The sequence below is a fragment of the Elephas maximus genome, chromosome 7 (genome assembly GCF_024166365.1).
Source record: "Elephas maximus indicus isolate mEleMax1 chromosome 7, mEleMax1 primary haplotype, whole genome shotgun sequence".
Taxonomy (NCBI): Eukaryota; Metazoa; Chordata; class Mammalia; order Proboscidea; family Elephantidae; genus Elephas; species Elephas maximus.
In genome coordinates, this window is record NC_064825.1 from 77,934,268 (window position 1) to 77,949,421 (window position 15,154).

The following is a 15,154-nucleotide window of genomic DNA, read 5'->3' on the forward strand; positions in this document are numbered from 1 at the left end:
GTTCTTTTTTTGTTTCTGTTGTGCCGATATATTCGCGGGATAAAATATCCACCATGTGCGTAATGGTATCATTATGTATAGCAATGCTATTTCTACTAAAAGTTTTTCACAGAGGATAAGATTGATCTGAGACCTAAGGAAAAGATCCTTACAAAGTTGTTCAGATATAAGATTTGAATATGGATTAAGCATACAGTTTGTGTGGTGGTGATCATTCGCAGGAGGATTTTACTCAACATTATTTTATTATTTAAAGAATCCTTCAAGGTAAGTGCTATCCTGAATTGTTTAGAGAGAAACATCCTGTCCATCTGAAATGTCAGTAAGGTTTTCCTTGCTCACCATGGCTCTGGATTTTTGTATGGCTTTTGTATTTTTCTTTGGTTGTTTTGTTAACCCTTTATTCTATGATTAGATGTTTCCTTTTTTCCCACTGTGTGCACGCTATTTGAGCAACTCTTTGTAGTCTAACCAGGACTACCACATGTGGGTGTGCAGGTTGTACCCTTCTCAAGGGTGTTCAGCCAGGGTTGAGTGAGGGCAGAAATTCAAAAGACATTCCCTAGGAAGACCCTGGTGGTGCAGTGGTTAAGAGTTCGGCTGCTAACAAAAAGGTTGGCATTTTGAATCTACCAGCTGCTCCTTGGAAACCCAATGGGGCAGTTCTACTCTGTCCTATAGGGTCACTATGAGTGCAAATCAACTCAGTGGCAAATGCTTTTTTTTTGTTTGTTTGTTTTAGCAAGATCCTGCACCCTGGTATGGAAAACATCCACCAGAAGGAAGGAATTACCTTTTAGTAATTTCTCCATACAAATGAGCTTTTAGTTATTACACACAGAGGGAGTCTATGATATAGTAACATCTTTGAGTCTAACAGTCATGAGTAGCTGATTCCTTTGATTCAGTTTAGCCTAAACTGTTTTGTCCTTTCGGGACTTAGTAATGATTGCTATCCCAGCAATTTATTCTTAATTCGGGGATACCTTCAGATATGGGCTATCCCAAGTACAGCAGTATAAAGTGTAGATAAGTCTCCTCATCTGTAAAGTGGTAATAATGGTAGTATCTACTTTGTGAGGTTATTGTGGAATTAAATGATTAAAATATGTGTAGTTCATAAAACAGTGTCTGGCATATAGTAAACACTGTATGTGTTGTTTTTTTTGTTATTTTTTTACCTCTTCGCTTTTATACAGTTTAGTAAAACTGTTAAGTTTATTTTGTGCATAAATTCATTCATTTATTCAACGAATATTTGAGTGTGCATTAGAATAACGTATTGGTTAAAAAAATGATCTCTGGAATCAGAATGCTTAGGGATTCAAATATCAGTTCTACCACTTACTAGGTACGTGATGCTGGACAAGTGTCTTAATGTGCTGTGCCTCAGTTTCCTCATATGGAAAATATGTGTAATAATAGTACCAAGCTTACTGGATTGTTTGAATTTTAAATGAGATCATTACCTTTAGAACAAGATCTGGCACATAGTAATCAATCAATAAATTGATAGTGATTATTGCATTCCAGGTACAATCCACTAGGTGCCAGAGGGTAGAGCACTGCCTGAGAATAGACATAGTACTTGCTCTCATATACCTTGGACTAGACTGGCACAGAAACACATTTTATAAGTACTTGAATACCAAATTCATTGATCAGACTTGTTATAAACACTAAAAGTTTTAAGTTGCAATAAGAATAAAAGACATGGGTGGGGTAGGACAAAGTGATCAGAGGGCTTGAGGAAATCCTTCTAAAGGAAACTTATATTTAAACTTAGATGTGAAGTATAATTAAGGGCTAGGCTGACAAATCATGGGAGAAGAGCTTCTGGATGGAGGGGACAGCATATGCTGAGGTAGGACAGAGCTGGTGCATTGGAAGAACTGAGTGCAGACTAATGTAACAGCAGAGAAAGAGGGAGAGGGTTTCATGAAACCTGTTGACCATGTATTGCCTTGAAGACAATGTTAAGGAGCTTCTGTTGTTGTGTTGTTAGGTGCCGTCGAGTTGGTTCTGACTCATAGCGACCCTATGCACAACAGAACGAAACACTGCCTGGTCCTGCGCCATCCTTACAATCATTGTTATGCTTGAGCTCATTGTTGAAACCACTGTGTCAATTCACCTTGTTGAGGGTCTTCCTCTTTTCCATTGACCCTGCACTCTGCCAAGCTTATACTTCACATTATTATCAATGAGAAGCCATTGAAATGTTCTAGGAGGGGGAAAAGCAGAATTACTTAGAACAGAGCCAGGTTATACAGCCATGTTCCAAGGTCCCATGACTTGTCATCGAAGGCTTTTTACTTGGTGAATGTGATCATTTGCAAAACAGCTTGATCAGTGTGAGAAGCCCAATGGTAGCTTCAAAGAATAGAGTCAGTGTGTGTAATGGAAAGATCCTTGGACTAAAAGTCAGGAGACCTGGCTCCGAACTGGGTATCAGGAGACCTGGCTTCTGGTCCTGGCTCTGCCACTTGGTAGGAAACTTGCCCACAATCACTCAGCTATCTTTTCTGGGCTCAGTGTCCTCAACCATAAAATGAAGGGGTTGGACAAGACGATCTCTAATGTCCTTTCCAGACCCAAAAGCCTAAGTGTCCAAGAAACCCAATTAGGGGCAGTGGAGGCCATCAATATGCATAAACAAGGAGAAGATGGTTTATATAAATGAATGACTTTTCTTTTGAAAAATAAGACTTTTTTTTTTTTAAATGCTGGAGTTGGTTATACAAATGCAACTTGATGACTTGTAAATTTGCTCAGAAAAGGAATTCTAAAGGAAACTTGAAATAAGAATGAGTCACCTTGTATTTTATTGAGTTGGTATGAAGTAGGTGAATAATAGACATCAAGTAGACTTTGGGTATATCATAAGATGTATTACAAATTGAGTTATGCTAAATTGATTTTACTTATATGTAGATAATACTTTGTAATATGACAGTTGACATCATGGTGATTTTCACTTTTCTGACCTTCCCACATGGAGGTAAAAGATAATTCAGTTGTTCAATACATAATGTTTCCAATTTTTCAATTATTTCTAAAAATAACATACTTCCAGCTTTAAAACATTAAGCATGAAAAGTTAACTGCAACAAAGCAATCCGTTTGTTGGAATTGCTACAGTGAAATACAAATGCTGTATAATGAGCTTGGAACAGCTTTCTTTTCCTTTTTCTTAAAGTCCTTTTAGCAGATACTTATCCTATCGAGGTCTCGTATTCTTGTTATAGTCAATAAAAATTCCTTAGAAACAATGGCATCTTGTGGATAATTCAAAAGTTTAAAGAATCAAGTTCATGTTCACAAGTTGACAGCTTTCAGAGTAGTTAATGCCTAGTATTTTACCAAGACTTTTCCAACAGAAGCAACTTTCTCTTTTCTTAATATAAGTCAAGGTAGATACAGATGAATCAGTGTGGAGTAGGTGCCAATCTGGGGTTCAATAGATATAATGAATCATTACCTATCTCACAGTCTTCAAATTTTAGTTTCAAAACACCAAAAAAATCTGGTAGCAAATGGTTTGCTTCCAGTTTTCCAATTAGGGAGCTATCATTGGAATTGAGAGGTGTAGTGGAGACAGGAGCAGAATTTGGATCACCGAGATAAAAACATGCCAGCTTTCTTCTGCAATGAATCAGGCCGAATATGAGAACATACCTGAGAGGCATTCTCAGCCATTCTGCAATCTAGAAAGTGGACTTCTATTCATTTTTCAGCACCACTGTCTTCAGCACCAACCAGTTCTTTTCCTGACAGGCTTTCTGTGGAGTTTCTTACAGAAAAAAAAGACAAGTGTGTTAGGGAGAATGCACTGTTATGGGAAAATAGTTATTCATATATTCATTAATATATATTGAAATAGTCAAGTATCGTGGCTAAAAGCATAGGCTCTAAACCTAGACTTACTGAGTTAAAAAGCCAAATTCCTTTAGGTGTTAGCTGTGTGATTATAGACAAGTTAATAAATCTATACACCTTAGTTCTGTCATCTGTTTTTTTTGAAGTAGACATAATAGTAGCATCCGCTTTGCAAGTTTGTGAGATTAGATATATTAATACATGTAAAGTGCATAGAACAATATCCAACTCATAATAAGAACTCAACTGTTAAATATTATTGTTAGATATTATCACGTTTTAGGAACCTGAGTTCAGTATTTCAATGTATTGGGAGGACGACATTTTTTCTCAGCAACATAGAAGATGAAATGAATCCATTTATCCAGGTGGCTCCAGTCTAAAACACTTTATGGATTAATACTTAATATTTATGGAAATCATGGCAAGCAAACATTTCTGGGAGGAAGGCACTGCATTAATGTATATAATCATGCATGTTGATTTTGGTTACCTGACAAAAATTTCAGGCAGATGTTTATTTCATATCATTGTTGTTGTTGGGTACAGTCAAGTTGAATCTGACCATGGTGACTCCATATCATAGTGCCCTAATTTTAAGAGGAAGTGGCTAAACACAATAGTTAATCAAATGCCTTGATCTTTGTCTACTGGAAAGCTATCAATGGTAAATAAATTGATGGTGTGAAGATCAAAGACCACAATTAGGAACTCAGGAAAGAAAGGCATCACTTCTAGACTAGGATATTTTAGATTAATCTTCAAGTCAATAGTCTTTACAACCTAGTGTGGGTAGGTATGTCAAAATGTTTCAATTATACCTATTTACTGCCTGTTCTTTCCCTAAATATGTTAACAACTTGGAAAGGATGGGGTTGGAGAAGAAATGATTCTCTGTTGCCAGAATCCCGCTGTCTTGGTATTTATAACCTGACATATGAATATAGCTGTACAATTTAGTTTAAGAAAAGGTCTGATTCTACTTAACAGTGGTATTAGTTTTATATGGCTTGTTCTTGAGAAATTGTCATTTTTTTTACAATCTGTTCTTAAGGATTTTTCTTATGATTAAATCCAAGTAGTTGTATAGTCTGTTTTTGTCTTTTAAATAACTATTGACAATATCAATGCAATAAAGAGTGAAGTAGTATGTCATCCCATATAAGGATTATACACCCACTCCTCAATTATAGACATGGTTAGGTTCCAAAGACCAAGTCATTGTGTGAAAATAACCATTATGCAAAAATAGAGGATGACAACATCAGATCACAAAATGGAGGATGACTACATCATTTCATAACTGCCAAATTATATCACTACATAACTGCCAAACCACTGAGAATCGTGGTCCAGCCAAGTTGACACATAACCTTAACTATCACAGGCAGTGTTACTGTTACCTCGCATCCTGGTTCATTACTGCCAGACATGTTATTAACGCACAAAATAGTTGGACAGTAGATTTTTTACTATCGTTGTAGATGCGAAATGTCAGATAACAAGATAGTTGATAAGTGAGGAGTAGGTGTAACTGGTTTCTTAAAATTATACAGTTTATTTAAAATGTATACTTTGTGATTCTTAATCTTTGGATGGAAAATACATTACATGTGAGTTGTTAAAAATTCTGTCTTGCATTTTTATTCATTTGAAACAGTATATTTCAGCTATAAAGTATGTAACAGTGTCTGTATTAGCCAAAGGAAAAAAAAAATCCCACCTTTTGGAGCTATAAAATATATAGAATTGAAAGTTGACCCCTAATATATTTTTCATTAGATACAGATGTTCAGTGTAAAATTCTTTCTTCTTCAAGTATTCATAAAAAGCAGGATAACTAAAAATCTTCAGGTATAATGTATAGAAAATAAAAAGCATATCTTTTGGGAAACTGCTAGTGAATTTTTAATGTAAGCCATTTTTCTTTTTATAATTTATAATTCTTTTGAGTTTACTGTAATCATTTTGTCACTTAACATTATGAATGAAATCTTCAAATTACTGTGGAACTTAATGAAATATGAATACCTAAAGACTTTTTCCATGTGTAGATACCCTTGGTAATTTATAAAGGAATCATTCAATAATTTAAAATTTACCTTCCTCACCTTCAAATTTAAGCACATTTAAATAAAGCAGTAATCTTTCAAAGTGATTTCTAACATTTGTTTTTCATATCTGTTTGTAAAATATAGTTCTTATTATTGTTCAAAAATGCAGAGCAATATGGTGAGTATAAAATACAAATTCTGTTATACTGGCTATTTGCATTGTGAGACTATTATTTTATTTCTGAATTGAGTTGAGGGGCATACAGTTTTGAAATAATAGTAGTTCTGCATAGGCTCCCTCTATAGTGAGTACTTAGAGCTACTGATATTTTACCACCTGCAGAAGTCATTATCCTAACTGGAAGCTAAAATGTGAACTATCCAGTAGGGAAAAAAGAACATAAAAAATAATAATTCTTTTTCCCTCTTTACCTAGTCTTTCCCCCAAACTAGAAAAAAGAATCATTTAAACAGATGTTTCTTAAAATCTAAATATATTAGATACTACAAGTTTAACTTTAATGAGTCATTTGTTGTTCCAATTAGTTTATATGTAAGTGGTCATGGAATTGAGCTGCTTGCATATTTTCCTTAAGGTAAAAAATAACTAAGCATTGAACCTGAGAGTTCCAGCATAAAACTTTAAAATACCTCCTTTTTAAAATTTTTTTTGCTTTTAACTTAACTACTTGTCCAAAAAAAATAATATCCACCATTATCTCAAAGTTTCTCAGTAGTTTATCTCTTAATTTGTTAATTTAAGTATTCACTGAACACGTTCACTATGTGAAATACCATGCTTGTCTCTGTGGAAGTACATTATAGAAAATATATATATATTCAAATTACTCAAATGGTTTACAGTATATTTGGAAAGAAAAGAACTTGATTCAAAACATGTTACCAGTGATGGAAGAAAATGTTTGATAAATGCCAAAGTGAGTGACACTCATGAGTACAACAGAAAAGAGACCAATGTGGACTGGAGGAATTCCTTTCTGGAACTCTGGTTAAAAAAAAAAAAAGATAAAACTTGGCCAGGCAGATGGGAGGTAGGAGGGCATTGCAGGCAGAAACCATTACAGAAACAAAGGCATGGCAGGAGAAATGGTAAGATCTGTTAGAGGAACTAGGGAGGCAGGGTGCAGACCAAAAAGCAGAGTCATGTGGGGAGGTTATATTGAAAGGTGGATTAGAGGCATATGGGGAGGCTTTTGTGGGTTAAAGTGGATAGATTTCATCCTTTTGGTAGAGAAAAATTAGGACCTCTGCATTAAAGACTTCTGTGTGGAGAATGACCCAGTGAGGGGAGTGTTTCCCACCCACCACCGTCCAATTACAACTCACAGCAACCCCATAGGGCAGAGTAGAACTGCCCCATAGGGTTTCCAAGGCTGTAATCTCTACGGAAGCAGACTGCCAAATCTTTCTCCTGTGGAGCAGCTGATAGGTCCCAACGGCCAACTTTTTGGTTGGCAGCTGAGTGCTTTAACTACTATGCCACTAGGATTCCTTAAGGATAGTGATTAGGAATATTACTTTTAGCAGTGAGTGTGATATGTTTGGAAACCATGGTGGCGTAGTGGTTAAGAGCTACAGCTGCTAACCAAAAGGTGGGCAGTTTGAATCCACCAGGCACTCCTTGGAAACTGTATGGGGCAGTTCTGCTCTGTCCTATAGTGTCGCTATGAGTCAGAATCGACTCGATGGCAACGAGTTTTTTGGTTTGGTGATATGCTTTGGAGAGAGAGGTGAGGACACAAGGAATCCCCATTGTTCTTGTTTCTAGATGTTTAGCTATCAGATCATGAAGATTTTTATTAAGATTATAGCACCAGAAGCAGAAAGAAGCCTGAATCTATGGGACTTATAAGTCTGTAGGAAATTAAAACAAGAAAATAAAATGTTCTGAAACTTAAATAATTAGGAAAACCAGGAAGAAGAAAGAACTTTGGAAGACATCAATTTTAGGGAACATATAAGAAAGAAATCAATTGTCTAGGGCTATTTTTTTAGGGGGCAGGGGGAAAAAGGAGGTGGTTAAAATGTATGGGATTTCTTTTTGAGAGGATGGTTGCACAACTCTGGGAATATACTAAAACTCATTGAATTATACACTTAATAATGGGTGAATTTTATGGCATGTGAATGGTATTTTAATAAAACTGTTATGGGAGAGAAAGAGAGAAGGGAGGAAGGGAGAAAGAGAGAAAAGAAACAAAAAGAGAAAATTACCTTGGGGGGCTTATAAGAAAGAAAGAAAGAAAAAAAAAAAAACCTGTTACCTGGGAACAGGTTAAAAGTCAGGGATGAGGAATTGTGAATCATGTCCCTAAGAGCAGTAGTTGAAGCTCTGAGGATAGTTTGGTGCAGAAGAGCAGAGATCTGAACCTGAGAATTCCAAGTTTTAAGGACTGCAGTAGGAAGGGGAATGGTTAGAGAGCTAGTGTTTTCTATGGAGACTTTACCATGTACGTTAATTTACTTGTATTATCTTAATTTAGAAAACTGATTCACAGAATTTAGAGATGTAACTTTATGCATTGGCCATGCTATTAAAGTTGCCAGTGGTGATCGATCTTTAATATATCATATCTATTATTTTAAAGAAAACAAATCCGTGGCCTTCTTTTAATCAAACGGATAAAAACCAAAACCCGCTGCCATCGAGTCAATTCCGACTCATAGCGACCCTACAGGACAGAGTAGAACTGCCCCATAGAGTTTCCAAGGAGCACCTGGCGGATTTGAACTGCCGATCTTTTGGTTAGCAGCCATAGCACTTAACCATGCCACCAGGGTTTCCATCAAAGGGATAGACCTGAAAACAAAACAAAACAAAAGAAACGGTTCTACTTTATGCCCCGCCTTGGTGGCCAAAGTAACTGAATGGGCCAATGAGGTTAAGAATTGAACAAACCACAGAGGTCAAATGGTACGATCGTTGTTAATGTTGGTTCATTCATTGACTGCTTAGTTTTCATTCCCCCTGACTGCTAAACAGTGGGACTCTTTCATGCAGGATATCGTTTTGCCACCTTTACGAAAGGCTTATGCGAAGTAAAACTTTCATGCAGGTAGAACTATATAATGAAAGTATAGAATGTTGAAAAATTCTTCTCGCTAACAAAGGAAAATATAAAATTCCCAGGAAAGCATACTGCCTTGGTAAGTTCCTGTCCGAGATACGTGATTCGGCTGGCATTGAAATTTTAGTGATAAAAGTGTTGTCAAATCTGACTTTTGTGTTGGAAATCTTTAAGCTTTTATATTGGATCTCTTTGACATTGCAGGGAAAGAGATTACGGCAGAAACTTTTATGGACAAGTTGGATAATGGTGCCTTGCTCTGTCAACTTGCAGAAACTGTGCAGGAGAAATTCAAAGAAAGCATGGAAGCTAACAAGCCCACAAAGGTAAAGGAACCCAAGGCAAAATCACTGTTAGGAGGTAGATTAGATTTGCAGTTGCTTATGAATTGAGTTTAACGTGAAGATTTTGCTGTGAATAAACGCATCATGGCCTATATTAACAACAAAAGCACAGAGGGCGCTTTTTATTAGGTAACTTGTTATTTGCACTCTACATAAATTACATAGTTCTTTGGGTAAATCTAATTAAAAATAAGTTATGAAAATTGATGGTATTCATACAACAAAAGTACTGTGTATAAACTGGCTGAATTTGATGTACTGATTAAAAACTTGGCAGAGAAATAACTGTCTTCATCAGGCAATGAACAGAATATTGTCAAGAAGGCTTACCTCAACAGATCTTTGTTTTTCTTTTTTTAAAAACATTATTATGACAGAATATTGGACCAAAATATCTAGTGCATAATTCTTTGTTTTAAATAAGTGTTAACACTAAATGCAATAGCTTTGGGCACAGCATTTTATTTCTGACTGCACAAATTTCCTTTCTGCGTGTTAACTCTAGTAATTTTTCTTGGTTACGACAATTTAATTAGAACATTTGTCAACAAATATGATTATTCTCTATAAACACATAATAGAAGTGTTTTCTTTTTTTCTCCCATCTATATCATTTTATTTTTATTTCTTTATTGTGTTTTAGGTGAAAGTTTACAGCTCAAGTTAATTTCTTATACAAAAATTTATACACATACTGTTTTGTGACATTAGTTGTAATCCCCAAAATGTGACAGCACATTCCCCCTTTCCACCTTGGGCTCCCTGTGTCCATTTGACCAGTTCCTGTCCCTTCCTGCCTTCTCATTCTGCCTCCAGTCAGGAGCTGCCCATTTGGTCTCTTGTATCTGATTGAATTAAGAAGCACACTTCTCATTATAAATAATATTCCCATATTATTTTTTTGTTTTATAGTCCTGTCTAATCTTTGTCTGAAGAGTAGGCTTCGGGAATGGTTTCAGTTCTGGGTTAACAGAGTGTCTGGGGGTCATAATTTGGGGGGTTCTTCCAGTCTCTGTCAGACCATTAAGTCTGGTCTTTTTACATGAATTTCAGTTTTGCTCCTCGCTTTTCTCCCGCTTTGCCTGGCACTCTCTGTTGTGTTCCCAGTCAGGGTAGTCATTGGTGGTAGCTGAGCACCACCTAGTTTTTCTGGTCTCAAGCTGGTGGAGTCTTTGGTTCATATGGTTCTTTAGTCTCTTGGACTAATATTTTCCCTGTATCTTTGGTTTTCTTCATTCTGCTTTGCTCCAAAATGGGATGGGACCAGTCAATGCATCTTAGACGGCCACTCCCAAGCTTTTAAAAGCCTACACTCCACTCACCAAAGTAGGATGTGGAACATTTTCTTAATTAACTTTGATATGCCAATTGACCTAGATGTCCCCTGAAACTATGGTCCCCATGCCCCAGCTCCAGTTACTCAAAAATATGGAATACCTCACCAATTTGTGTGTCACCCTTGTGCAGGGGCCATGCTAATCTTTGTATTGTTCCAATTTTAGTACGTGTGCTGCCAAAGTGAGCATGAAGTGTGGTTTTGGTATTTACAAACAAAACAAAGTAAATGAGTTTTAATTTTTTAAAGAGGGAAGAAAAAATGGTTAAAATAATATTGAAGACAACTGACAAAAAAACAAACAAAACCTCTTAAACTGATTCGGTAACTGACAGAAAAAGAAAAATGACTATTTAAGTACAGCCTCTTTATGTTTATTAAAACCAACATCTGAACAAGAGAAAAGATCAAGCTTCCTAAAACAATGTATTTTGGAGCCCTGGTGGTATAGTGGTTAGGAGCTATGGCTGCAAACCAAAAGGTTGGCAGTTCGAATCCACCAGCCACTCATTTTGTGCTCATTTTGGTTCACTAATGGTAACACAGACAGAGAGAGGCTACTGAAATGCTTTGCATTAGGGCTTAAACACCAGTTTATTTTCCTGCTGTGGTTTCCATTGTAATGTAACTGGACTCTAATTTCAGCTTATTAATGATAAAACATAAGGCCTAGTCGAAGGGCATAGTGTGTAGAAAGTTTACTATAAAGAAATTAACAGTGGAAAAAAATAGCGTCATCCCCAGACTCCTTTGAGAGTATTACATTAATGTTGTATAGATCCAGAAACTTGTTTGTATTGCTTATTGCTCATGAAAGAGAGCCCAATGCCTCAGTGTTAAGATCACTGGGACCCTTCATAGTAACAAAGTATAAATTTTCCTGGGGCTAGTAGGCAGTTTTCTGGGTTTGGTTTGGTTTATAAGCTTTTGCTTTTTAAACAGGAGCTAAGATCCCTAAACAGAATTGTAATTATAAGTTTGTAAAGCACAAGATAGCCCCAAACCATTGCCTACGGTTCAAAGACTTTGATGTGGAGCACATTTTCCATGGGTTCTGGTTCCATTATTTATTAATCAGAAATGTCTGAGCTTTTGTCTCTTTGTCTATAAAACAGTATAGGTAATTATGTACATATGCCAACCACAGAGCATTGCACAAAAGTGCTCTTGATAAATATTATCTCCCTTCCCTGCATAAAAGAGAAGGGACAGTGAAGAGATCCTGGTAGAATTTAAGATTAACTAGAAGAAACTGAGTTAGTTGTAAATTCCCATTTACCATGATGACTACTCTGTGCAGATGTGTATACATTTGCTCCAAATCTCTGCAATTACAAGTAATATTGAGAATGATTATGGATCATGATTTTGCTAGTTGTTTTCCTTTGAAGCATTTATTTTGATACCATATCATTTTCAAAGGAAAACTATAAAACAAAACTCCCTTTCAAAATGAGTAGAACTGTAACAATGTTCTATCTATTACTCTTGGAGTGGAACAGAGATGAATAGAGTTGAGTAGAGTGAATAGAGCTGAAGAGAGCCAATTAGAGACAAATAGAGATGAATCGAACTGAATTGAGCTGAATCCAAGTGATTTGAGCCGATTGGAGCCGAATTGCGTGGAAATGCGTCCAATCGAATCCAATTTATTAGAGTAGGGTAGGGTAGGGTAGAATAGAATAGAGTAAAATAGAACAGAATAGAAAGAATGCAATAGAGTAGAGAAGCCATTTTGTTTAACTGAGGAACGAGCTCAAATTTATTTATTTATTTTTAAATTATATTGATATTTTACTTTTTTATTGTGCTTTAGGTGGAAGTTTACAGTTCAAGTTAATTTCTCACACAAAAATTTATACACATATCATTTTGTGACATTTGTTGCAGTCCCCATAACGTGACAGCACACTCCTCCTTTCCACCCCTGGTTCCCTGTGTCCATTTGACCATTTCCTGCCCGCACCTCCTGCCTTTTCATCCTGCAAGTTTATTATTTTGATAAATACATTTTAGTATTAAAACTCATCTACGTAAATTGAGCAAGTGTAGGGTTAAAAATTACATTATGGCCTCTGCTTTAATGCTCAAAAAAATCAAATTTGTTCTGAGTTAGAAGTTGCCATGTATTAGTGTTGCCGCTAATTCTTTTGACCGAATTGGCTCCTGTGTCATTGGCAGCATTTATGTATTTCACAACTGACTTCCAGTGATACACAGCTTAAATCAAAATAGCATGTGCCTTACCATATGAAAAATGCAAAGAAGGCTAGTTCATCTTTTCTCTATTTTATGAGAAAATTCCTGTAAAATGAGAAACCAAATGGTTAGTATCTTCATAGCTATTATTGTTCATACATACACTTTCGTCAGGACTTATGGTTTTCAATTCTTTATCTTTTGTCTAGAAACAAAAATAGCTGTTATATGAAGTGTAAGGCATTTTGTTATTAAATCTAAATCTGAATTTAAACAAGACTGGATTCACTAACACCCTATATAAAAAAAAAAAAAAAGAGGGCTTCAAATTGGCTTAGGGTTAGGTTTCGAAGTCGTATCACCAGAAGCCCTTTGTATTTTTCTTCTAACAGTTTAAATTTCATCTCTTTATTCTCAAAGCAATATTTCAACTTTTCCTGATTGATAGTTAATCTGAGAGTTTTACAGCTGTGTAAACATATTTTAAAGAGTAAGTTATGCCTGGTATGTGTGAAGTATGCCTGTGTTGAGAATCATTTAAATAATCTCAGTATTTGAAAGTAAATGCTAATAAATATGTTGGAGACTTTATGTATTTAGTATTTTGGTTATAAATCTATGCTTTCTATTCTGGTTTGATAAATACTATGAACATAAATAAATTACATCATATGATTCTTTCTTTCCAGGCATCAGTACTGATATAAAGTAGCCTCTCCATGTTTGTTAGCTATAAATAGTTAATATTGGTCTTTGTGTGGTGCGCTATTTTCTTACTTTGCATGGGGACAATGCAGAGATTTCACAGAGTTAGGCAGAAGTTGGGTGAAAGCATTAGAAACCAGTGTCCTGTAATATATGTATAATGTGATTTTAATTAGTTGATGTGTACCATGATGATATGATAAATTCATTTTAACTATCAATGTTAATATTCCTGGAGCTGAGAATCTCTAAAGGTAAAAAATCAAAATAAAACTTAATCATTCCAATATCCTTCTATCAGGATGAGAAAACTAAAACAAGTGGCAAGGTCAAGCTTAGGTTTTGTGCCTTTCAACTCTTAATTATCTGACTCCAAGTTGGTATCACCAGTCAAGACAGGGTAATTGTTACATTGACATATGAGCACTCCTTGGTCCACACAAAAGTCAACTGTAAAGCCTCATTCTTGTTGTGTATTTGCTTTTGATCACCAGCCACGAGTTTCTTGATTTGTTTACAAGACTTTCCCAACCATTGAGGTATCACCATGGAGCAAGATATTTGAACAGTTCAACTTCTTTTTTTTTTTTCCCCCAATATTTCCTTCCATTTGTCTCATTTATTTTGAGAATCTCTGCTTCAGCCATTAGAGTTTCTCCGGGTTCACAACTTCCTTTGACCTCAAAGGGTGGTGGGTGGTTAGATCAGATTTGAAACACATGGAGTGGAAAAAAAAGTTTTGTTACTAGTAGAAAGCAATACTGTGCTCCAAGGAAGGAACTGAACATTCACAGACTAAATGTAGAATCCAGCCCTTGTTTGGGAGAAAGAATATCCTAGTCCGATAGAATACTTATAGTAGTAGTACCTTTGCCCATCAAGAATACCCAGTTTCCTGAGCTGTAAGATAGCAATACTTCAGGATCTTGTGCCGTCTGGGAAAAAAATAAGACAAAGATTATAGTTCTTTTCCCCTGAAAAATCAAGAGCACTTTCTGTTTAGAGAACATCATATTAAAATTGAATTGGAAATTCAGAGATTTGTTTTTACTGCTGGTATTTCAGACAGAAAAAGATAGTATGGTGGAAGTGTTAAAGGTGTTTCATGAAAATAAAAGAAAAGCTCAGGTGTGATTAATCTACTAAAGTCTTCTATCTATGGCAATGCAACTAAAGTGATTATAAATTCCTTAAGGAATTCATGGTTCTGAAATGCAAATATAAATACTAAGATTAAACTAACAGAGAGTGGATCATGATGAGATTGAAGGAATATGAATCAAATCATGTGGGAAGAAATTATTTTTTGATTAGTGCATTGTTGTATAGGACTAAAGGAAAAAGAACAAAAGTAGAAAAGGTAGTGTTAAAGTCAACTCCTCAGAATTAAAAAAAATATATATATATAAGTCTCTTCGAGTTTTAAAATATATCGATACAAATTATTTCCCAGTATAAAATCAAATTTCCTTGTTACCATTTGTCTAGTCTTCCTTTTTCTAAGTCCCTGACCATCTGGCCAAACCTTTCACCTTCTAGATCAGAGAC

At 35.6% G+C, this 15,154-nt stretch overlaps 1 protein-coding gene and 1 non-coding gene across 4 annotated transcripts in view; one reads left to right on the forward strand and one right to left on the reverse strand.

Annotated features, from left to right (window-relative positions):
- Positions 1-15,154, forward strand: part of GAS2 (growth arrest specific 2) — a 128,827-nt gene that overhangs the window by 9,631 nt on the left and 104,042 nt on the right. For all 3 annotated transcript variants that reach the window (XM_049890725.1, XM_049890724.1, XM_049890726.1), the window contains exon 3: positions 9,227-9,348. In XM_049890725.1, coding sequence (XP_049746682.1) covers positions 9,227-9,348 — 122 coding nt within the window. The remainder of the gene's footprint in view (positions 1-9,226; positions 9,349-15,154) is intronic.
- LOC126081317 (U6 spliceosomal RNA) lies at positions 10,789-10,892 on the reverse strand. Its single transcript, XR_007518363.1, has one exon. It is a non-coding gene; the product is annotated as a U6 spliceosomal RNA (small nuclear RNA).